At 38.6% G+C, this 10,327-nt stretch overlaps 1 protein-coding gene across 1 annotated transcript; it reads right to left on the reverse strand.

Moving 5' to 3' along the window:
• Positions 1-1,080: 1,080 nt before the first annotated feature.
• On the reverse strand, positions 1,081-3,707 carry LOC131330187 (E3 ubiquitin-protein ligase dbl4-like). The gene is made up of 2 exons (XM_058363682.1): positions 3,256-3,707; positions 1,081-2,164 (listed from the first exon to the last, which is right to left on the reverse strand). Exons 1-2 carry the CDS (start codon positions 3,611-3,613, stop codon positions 1,293-1,295), a joined length of 1,230 nt encoding a protein of 409 aa, XP_058219665.1. The 5' UTR covers positions 3,614-3,707; the 3' UTR covers positions 1,081-1,292.
• Between the last annotated feature and the right edge of the window lie 6,620 nt (positions 3,708-10,327).

Raw genomic sequence — 10,327 nt, forward strand, 5'->3', positions numbered from 1 at the left:
TCTTTAAAATGACTATCACAAGCAGCTTGGACACATTCCGCACAATTACGACTTTGGTTGGTCCACAACCATGTGGGTTTTGGTCATTTGTGTGAAAAAGATAAAAAGCAGACACTTGAAAGTTTTTCCGTAACAAGCAGACACTTGAAAGTTTTTCCGTAACTCTTTTCACGGTCTTGAAACGCAAACAGTTGAACAACGTTAATTTTTAGTCTTTAGATTGCTTTGGTGAGTTGCGAACCCTGTAAAACATTCTTGATCTGGTTTTTTTTTTTACTTTATTGTTTCGTACTATCTTAAACAGGGATTGATTCCTAAAAAATGTCACGTATTGTGCTGATTGCTTGCTCCGTTTCTGTTGTTCTTTCAAAACAGTGGTTACAGTCTTCAGATGTTACCACGAAGGCGAATTTCTCAAGTTTTTTCATCGTTTGCTCGTGTATGACCAACATCAATGTGCGGCGGTAAAAGGGTCACCACATGGCACTGAATATTCGCTCCGACAAATCATCCTTAACAAATCCGTAACGTTTTGTTTTCCCCCTGGACAGAAACGGAGAAAGAATATTGCTGCAACCTTGCACTAAACATAGCAATATTTGTTCAAAACATATCCCTGATTTCCATGAACACAAATTTCCCAAGACTATGAAGCTCTTCTTCAAAGTCCATTTTTTTCCAGTCACTTCAAAACCACACAAGCACCATCAAACAACTAGTTTGGAAAAAACATAGACAGCAAAAACAAAATCATCCCCTAAAGCAACCATCAGACTAGCTATTGTTTCTGTTTTTTCGCAAACCCAACTCAGAAAAATCAGATTTTTCGAACCCTTTGAGCAGCAGTTTTCCGATCGGTACTACCACCCACAGATTTCTCAACATCTACAGGTGGCAGAGGAGGCTTCTTGTTCTCCTTGGTCATGCTTCTCAACAAGTACCTCAGCTTCTCTCTCTGATCTGTCATCACTGGAGTAGAGAGCACAGACTTACCACAGAGAAAATAAGTAAACCTGATTCTTTCAATCACAGCTGCAGCAGCAGCAACAAATTGGATCACAGCAGCAACGAATTGGATCGTAGTCAAACTAAAATCTCATTAGCATAGATACATGAACACCATCATTTCTCCTTCGCTAGTAACAGTTCTATAAAAATTCACCTCAAATTACTCAATGCATTACTCCCAAATTCTAGAGATATAAGAGTCGTATCTGATTCAACTGAATATGAGACTTATATTACATGGTATTGATTTGTCATTTATCATTCAAAAAAAAGTCTGGACATCGTCAAGGGCGGTTGAGAGAGAGGAAGGAAGACAATGGTCTTCTGAATTCACCGTCATCAACAGGGAGTGGAGGTGGGGGTGGGACTAGGATGGGGTCACTTTGTGGGTTAAAGAAGAAATTGAACTCTATAGAAGAAGAAGAGGAAGCGCGAGAGGGAGAGGGAGAGGGAGAGGGAGGGTTCCGGGAGGTCTCAGACTCTTGACCTCGGCGGCAATCCATATGAGATTTATCCCATTTTGATCCACACATATAGCAGAACTCATAACCGCACCTGCAAGTAATGTGTATACACCCCTCAGTTTTTTCCACATACATGTTGCAGTTAGGGCATTTCCTCCAACTCTTCTTCTTCGCGAGTTCCTCTACGAACACATCTTCTCTCCCTTCCCCCTCTACTCCAAGCCTCTCAAACTCTTGGCAGGTAAACTCCGTATGCCATGGAACGCGACACTTGGCGCAGATTAGTCTTCGACACGAAGGGCATTCTGTCTCCCCTATCGTCGTTCCCGTGTCATTAACTAGCATAGCTGAACAGTCCTTGAAAGGACAATACACCTTGTGGGATTCAGGAATCAGCGACATGCATAGGCATTCGTCCCACCGAACAATGACATCTTTCGAGAGGATGTTTCGACAAGCTTCAAAGCCTAACTCGGCTTTGCAACCTATTTCAGGGCAACAAATCACTGTGATGTTGTCTTGGACCTTGGCTTCAATGTGTTTGCTTGTGCAATCGTAACAAAAGGAGTGAGAGCAGTTTTCGCTTCTGAACATTCGCCAATTTTGTTTCTCTTCCAAGCAAATTACGCAGAAGCTCTCCGATGGGTCGTATGATTCCGGGAGAACAAAACCTCCATTTGCATTGAAAAGTGCTGAGAACAAACAAGTATGCTAGCAACATGAGACACGGTTAAAAGGGACAATGAGGAACCATAAGAGGTTTTTATGCTCCAAATGTAGACCAGAAATTGGGCTGTGTGTTTTAGCCAAGTTTTACGCTTTCAGGGTCTAAAACAAACAGGAAAAAAAAACATGTACGGAGTAACTAGTAACTAGACGCTGCGTGTACAAATCGTATTATGCAAAAGAGAGAGAGATTGAAAAAACCCCAATTGAGATAAATCCATTGTGACATCTAGATGTGAAAGTTGAAAGAGGAGTGAAGAAAAATCCGAATTGGCAGTTATTTTTCTGTTCTTGGCGGTTTTTTTCGGATAGTTAAAAGGGCAGTCTAGGAAATTGAAAGTGTGAGGCGGTACGTGCCGTTGGACCCAATTGAACTAATTCTAAAAATAAAATAAAAACCAGTATATTAAAAAAGGTTTGGACTCTCTCATGTCCAAAACCTAGATTAAACAGTTCAAATCTAGACTTGGTGATCAACCGTTCGAATTTGCTCAGAGACCGGTAAGAGTCTCTCAATAAATCCGAACCATTTATTAGAATAATGGACGATTCAAATTTGAACAGTCTCATTGTACGGTCCAAATTAAGGACAAGAGGATCCAATTCATATTAAAAGTACCACTCTCTCTGTTTTTATTTAATTGTTCACTACGATTTTACATGCATTTTTAACGATTTATATCTCTCAATCTATATTGTTAAAAATATGCAATATGGATCTTGTTTGATAGATTTCAATTTTTTTTTCTATAAGACAATGATTTCAAAAACATAATACACAACGAGAGATATAAATCGTTGAAAATGCACGCAAAATTGTAATGGATAATTAAATTGAGATGGAGGGAGTAACAAAAAGTGTTCACTTTCTCATGTGGGGTACAGATCGAATTCCCTAAGAACCGATAAAAGAACAAAACTTAACGACGAAGAAACAATTCAATCTGTTCAATTTCCTAAAATCTCCGGGTGGATAATTTCCCCAGAAAACACTAACTACGAACGGTTACAAAAGGAATAAAAAGAGACGATTAAATTTTTTTTTGAAACGACTCACCATTTCTGAAGACACGCATCGATCCCGGAGAATCATCAGTTTCCGGCGACTCTCCGGCGATTTCGCCCCCTCCATCGCTTTCCTCCTCACCGGAGAACCACGCGAATACAACGATCGGGATAAATATACAGAAGTAAATCAACAGGACGAATGAGCGGCACTCCGACCACTCTCGCCGGGAAAAGCAGAGGGATTGAGCAAACAGAGTTGCATTAGTCGCGGAAAAGGCCTCGGTTGAGAGGAATTTGTGGCTTGGTAGATTGAGTAGGCTTGTCAAAATTGCCGCAACTTGAGGGGATAGTTCTTCGTTGTCCGGCCAGTTGACGGAGTTGAGACCTGGTATTAGGCCGGCAAACATTTTGCTAGTGGAGGGTCTACTCGAAGGGAGACTTTGATCAAGAGTGTGAATGAAGTCTAATAAGTTGATCGCCTTTTACTGGTAGGTACCGAAGGATAGAACGTCTAGTCTAGTAGGGCGATCGTCACTACAAGAATTTTAAAAAAAATATAATTATTATATGTAAAAATAATAATGACGTCGAGCTCATATAGACTTGCTATATTTTTTTCTTACTTTTTTCTACTATATTAGTACTAAATTCTCTAAAAAAAAATTCAAAAAAAGAGACCAAAAATAGTACTCCAAAATTAAATTTAATGGGTTAAAGTGAAATAATATAAAAAGAACTCCACACTTTAACATAAAATAACTTAACATAAAAGAAGTTAACCTAAAAAATTAAACAAGTTAACCAAAACAGTTGGCAATGTGCACGACTTGGCACAATTCAAAGAGCGTCGGGCACTGTTGATGCCAATTTTATCATCAATGTTTTTAACGACATGAGAGAGCGTCGGGCACAATTCAAGATTCCTCAGTTTAGTAGATAGATTAAAGGATTTTGATTTTTGCGCTTTATTTTTTACTAATGGCGCTCCACTTTGTTCATGAAATTACTAGTAACTTCACATTAAAAGTGGAACACCATCAGTTAAAAGTGGAGCACGAAAATCAGTTTCCTAAATTAAATTAAAATTAGTCTTTTTTGTACTCCATATACAAATGATAAACATCATTAACTATAGTTTTTTTTACTTATTATGTTATTTTAATTTTTTCTAGGGTCGATTACTATTCATATTGCAATGTATCTTTTTATTTTTTTAGTATATATTTTGCCACTGCTAGGATAAAATCATGACTCTGTCCTTGAAACTAATGTGTTATAATGAAAAATTATTTGGCACTGTCATATGGTGCCTTAATATTCTTATACACAAATTTTTTTGAGCCTTTGATAAGCCTTTCAAATTATGATTATGATTTCACTTTGAAATTCCTATTTTGCGATGTAAGTACTCGACAAGCAAAATAAATAAATCGAAGAACAATAAACGATGAACACAAGTACATACATGGATTTTTTATTTTTTTTTAAAAAGGGCAAAAACTATGGGAGAAAATCTAACACACTAAAAACCATCATTGTGCAGTTATAAAACGACTTTAATTAAAACAACCGTGAATCCTCACCGACTGGCCAAAGATAGATTCATCGAATCCAAGTACACCGCACAAGTGTGTGATTGTCGAATGCCTTGAATCCTCAAGTCCTTCAAGATACTTCCAAAAATTCACCAGAAGAACGACTCAAGTAATCGAATCAAAATTTTGAAGAACTTCTTGGAGTTATGTCGAACGCTTAATGATCAATAGGTCATATATTTACTCCAAGAAACAATTGAAACAACCCTTCAATGTATTTTGAGATTTGGACCAGTATCGGGGCAGCTATAATATCTTCGGTGAGTACAAAACCCTAATGAGCCGCATATATATAGGTTGCAGCAAACTGGCAAGTTGCTCGAGTAATATATGAAATCTGTCTGAGTTGCTCAAGCATCTTTTCTGAAAAATATTGTCATGTATAAAAATAAAAAATAAAAATAAAAACGCGATTTTCTTCATTTCCTTTTCTTCCGAGGTTGCTAAATATCGAAAACCCTTAATTGCCTTGATTCCCTTGATTTTCTTATTAGACTTCAATTTCCTAAAACATTAACCTCCTAATTATAAAAGATTTGATTTTCTTTCACTTCCTAAACAGACACTCTAAAAATAAATTACAACATGATAAACAGGAATACAATTAAATGTGTATTTTGTCGTGAAATTTGCCAACACAGAGAGACCGTGACCTATGATCATAACACACTCACAAAAAATACTTTTGCACATGTCATCCAAAAACTTTTACATGTGCCTTCGGTTTGGGCGATGACCCGAGATCGATAAAGTAATCCGAACCTTTCACTCTGTAGTAGAAATTTAAGTTCGATCGGGTATTGGAAGCTTACTAATCGAATCAAGTAATTTTTTGTGCTTTTTTAAAGTGTATTTGTTGCTCTTGTGCTGGAGAAGGACGTTACGCGGTTAGTTTCCGATGTCAAAAACTCCAATAATGGAAATTGGAAAAGCGCAAGGACTTAAAATATAACGGAAAAGGATAACTGATGACCCAAAGACATGTCAAACAAAGATGCTTTTGAGTCATTAAGCTCCAATGTTATAATCGAATGTGCGTCCATAGTCATAGTGCTCTTTCCTTTACCTTTTTTTTTTTTTTTTAAAGTTTAAAGAAAAGGTTAAAAAAGAACCAATGCTACAGCATGCAAAAAAAATTACATATAGAACAAATAAGCCACCACTAGTTATGGACAGGCCCCATCCTGAGTTTTTTTTAGGTCCTATGCGAGGTTTGAAAATGAGGCCTCTTAGTTTTTAGTTTTGTATATTAATTAGTTGTTCGATACAGGAAACAAGCCATCCTCTCAGGTCATGAGTTCAAGCCTAAACAACATCGTTTCAATTTGTACTGGTTTTAATATTGTGTCATTAAAATTTGAAGGGGCCAGGGATCAAACTCGCAATCCCATGCTCAAAACACGCACGCCTTACCACTATGCTACATTAGCTTAGTTGTAAAATAGTTTACATACATAATATTCTACTATTTGGGGCCCAATATTGGGTCCAAAATTGAAGACTGTAGCGCGGTCGTCTGGTGAGCTTATGCCCAGGGCTGGACCTGATTATGGAAAGTAGCCACTGGATTTGTTGCTTAACATTCAGGATAACTGTTTCTTTTTACTAGTACTATCTTTTCTTTTCTTTTTTTAATATTTTTGCTTAGTGCTTGTCTATAACCTGAGCAATAATAACCTTATATATGGGCCACATTTAACCTGTCCGTATTCAATTCATGACCTATTTACCACCCACTCATTTGCCACCTCTAAATATTACGCGTATTGTCCTATCCTATTTTATGATTGTAATTTTCATTCCCTCTAAATTCTTCTGGTTGGGGAAGTAAGAAAATAACATATTAAACCTATCTAATTAAGACATACTAACCCGGGGGCATGCTATGCATGGTGCTATGCGATCTCAACCGTCCAAAAGTATTTTGGATGGTCCAAATTTTTAAAAACTCTTCCATTGATTGTCGAGACTAACGGTCTGGATGATGCACAACACACACTGCACAGCACAGTTTCCGCTTCCAATTATTAAACTCGAAGCTTGAGGCAATGAACATTTGATAACACGGCAAAAAAACTTCTGGACTGTTGCAGATTTGTCGGATCATTGGGGTTCTGACTGGCCTGCCCCTTTTTGTCACTGGATACCCATCCAGCCCCACCCCGCGTCACACCTTTTTCGCCCAAGCCCCGTTTCAAGTGATATACCCCAAATACCCCCACCTTCAGCACTCTCGGGAGAGAATTGAAGACCTAGCTCCCTTCTTCGCCGCAATTGGGATCATCGTCACTCCTCCTCTTTCGAAGAGGCTCCGGTGCTCTTCTTCCACCTCTCCGGTTTGATTCTCCGCCCTAACTCCGCTCGATCAGCTTCGACCTCTCTTCCCCAACATGGACCACCAGGTCTCTCTCTCTCTCTCTCTCTCACTCTCTCTCTCTCTCTCTCTCTGTATATATCTATCTGTCTATATTGATAGCATATGAGATAGACCATAGATCTGGAGATGAAAGCTTGATCCGCCGGCAGAGACTACGGTGGTAGCGGCGGCAGAAACTACGGAGGCTGTGGCGGTTATGGTGGAAAAGGTGGTGGAGATTACGGAGGCAGAGGTGGCTGCACACCGAGTATGTATGATGCAGCTGTAACCTGGAAAAGAGAAAGGGAAGAATTAGTGGAAGGCCAGGGGAGATTAAATTTTTTTTTTTTTGAATTCATACCTATTCATTCTTTTTTTGGTGGTATGATTTTTTTTTTTTTTGAAAGGTGTAAATTCTTAATTTGGTGATGTGAATTTTATTTTTTCAAGGATGTGAATTCTTTTTTTTTTTAAGGTGTGAATTCTTTTTTTCCAAGAGTGTGAATTCTTAATTTGGTGATGTGAATTCTGGATTTGTGCTCCGGATGGCGTCGTTTTCCGATTATGGATTGATGGAACACAGCGCCATTCTTGGCGACGAAGATGGATAGAACGTGTCGAAAACAAAATTCACCTCGTTGTGAACGCTGCAGATGGGGGCCATTGAGACATGGTGGTTTTCGGAGATTAACCAACCTTGAAAATCTTTATTGTTTATTACTAGTATAAAGTAGAACCAGTAGATGCAGTTTATTATTTTTCTTATGCACTTGTTTATATATGTAGAATGACTAGAATCAATTTTAAAAAGTTATCCGGTGAATTCTTACTTTTTCGAAGGTGTGAATTTTTAATTTGGTGTGAATTCTGTCTTTTTTGAATGTGTGAATTTTTCATTTGGGTATGAATTCTCTCTTTTTCAACCGTGTGAATTCTGCAAATGTGTGAATTCTATAAACGGTGTAAATTCTAAAAAGGCATGTGAATTCTGGAGATGTGAATTCTGCAAATGAGTGTGAATTCTAGGGGGTGTGAATTCTGCAAATGAGTGAATTCTGGGAAATGTGAATTCTTAGGGGTGTGAATTCTAGGGGGTGTGAATTTTGGGAGGTGTGAATTCTGGGGGGTGTGAATTCTTGGGGCGTGAATTCTTCAAAGGGGTGTGAATTCTAGGGTTGTAAAAAGTAACCAGGGCAAAATAGTAAAAACATATTAAAAAAGGGTCTGAATGGAATAGCACTACAAAAAAGGGTTTAGAGGGGATAGGAGGAAAAAAATAGGACCTGCCAGTAATTTCTCCAAGAAGAAAAACATGAATACCTTGAGGACTTCGAGTTCTTTTGGTAGGCTCTATGCAACCTTGTTATAAAATCCTAGCTTATATCTGTCTCTAATAGAGTCCTTTAATTTATGATATCGAAGAATAAGAAAGCAAGTCTCATGGGAATAGTTTGATTTAGGCAGACTTAACTCTTGAATTTTTTTTTTCATCTCGAGGAGCAAATTTATCTATTTAGATAAGATGACGGGCTACACAAAAATATGGGGTAACCAATAAAGGGGAACAAAAGGGAACATATGCGAGGTTCCCTTTGACTCCGATGCCTCTTTTTTTTTGGCCACCAGTTACAAAGTTAGCTGCCCTGAGAATATGCTTCACTCAGAACATCTCATTTACGGGCAAGAGGATCTTGTAATCGAGATAAGAGGAAGTAGCCATGGTGAAGTGCAAGGTAAATCATACTATGTCAAATTTTACCTTTTAGCGGCATTAGAAAACCACCGGCAATAAAATGGGCGGTAAATATTTTTTTTGCTTTCGCGTGAGTCGAACCTGAAACCTCAAGATCTTCGCGCACGTGTGTGACCAATTGGGCTAACCCGCATTTTGGGTCAAATAGGTTAAATAATATTATTTATATTATACGGGTCAATTTTATTATAAGCGGCGGTAATACACCACCGGCATTAAAAACAATCGTATATTCTACTTTTCCCAGCAGTAATTTAAAATCGGTAAAAGTCACTCAAAACGGCAGTTATAGGAAAACAGCCGTTTTAGGGTAATTATTCCCGACAGTCTTATTAATGCCGCTAAAAGTATCTTTTAATGGCATTTATTTAATGCCAATAATACTACCGCCGGTAAAGCCAAAATTTGGCGTAGTTATAAGATGGCAGAGTACTGTTATGCGAGTCTAGTTCCAAATCAAGTTCATGGAACCCGTACGAAATGGATTTGAGTTCGGCTTTGTGGCACCAAAATACTGATTAATTTCTCTTGTTTGGTTTGGGAGGAAATATAGAGGAAAATAACAAAATTAAGAATAAAGCACAATGAATTTTCCTTTACAATTTTTCTCAAAGTTTTCTTGTCCTTTTTCCTTCTTTTCCTCAAGTTCCAAACGGGCCATAAATGAACCAATAAGTGAGTTTGTAGTGCTAAACCAGAGTCAAACCAAGCAAACACAAACACACAACACAGAGAAACACAAGGATTTACGTGGTTCCCCAATAATCGGGTACATCCACGGAGGGGCAGCGGATTCACTATATTTACTGGAGGAGGATTACAACAATCACTCAGACTCACACAGTATTGCCTCACAATCTACTCGTGTATCACTCTCTTCTCTCTGATTTCTGATACAAAACTTTGAGCCAAAGGGTCTCCATTTATAGGCCATTCAAAGAATGGCTGTCATGCCATTTTCAACAAAGGCTGCACCTCTCAGCAGCCCATGTGGTTCAACAAAGGCTGCACCTCTCAGCAGCCCATGTGGAGAATTGATGCCAATTGTCAACAATCTCCACCTTGACGACAATTCTCCAAAGGTCCGATGTTGCCCCCAACACACAACACTGCCCCTCTGCGCCCTTAGGCGCGCACTGCTCGAGAGATGTTGATCAAGTCCAAGCAATGTTGGAACTTGATCCCTGCAACCACTTTGGTGAGCATATCCGCAGGGTTATCTGCAGTCGGAATCTTCTGAAGAAGAACATCCCCTTCCTCTACAATCTCCCTGATGAAATGAAACCGAACATCGATATGCTTGGTGCGGGAATGGTGAACCTGGTTTTTCGCCAAACAAATGGCACTCTGACTGTCACAAAAAACCTCCACGTTTTTCTGAGCAATTCCCAAGTCCTCAATCAAACCATGTACCCAA

This window comes from Rhododendron vialii, chromosome 6a (assembly GCF_030253575.1).
Source record: "Rhododendron vialii isolate Sample 1 chromosome 6a, ASM3025357v1".
NCBI classification, from domain to species: domain Eukaryota; kingdom Viridiplantae; phylum Streptophyta; class Magnoliopsida; order Ericales; family Ericaceae; genus Rhododendron; species Rhododendron vialii.

Coding starts and splice junctions, on each gene's coding strand:
- LOC131330187 (XM_058363682.1), bottom strand. CDS start 3,613: ATGTTTGCCGGCCTAATACCAGGTCTCAACTCCGTCAACTGGCCGGAC. Junction 2,165..3,255: donor GATGCGTGTCTTCAGAAATG/GTGAGTCGTTTC, acceptor GTTTGTTCTCAG/CACTTTTCAATGCAAATGGA.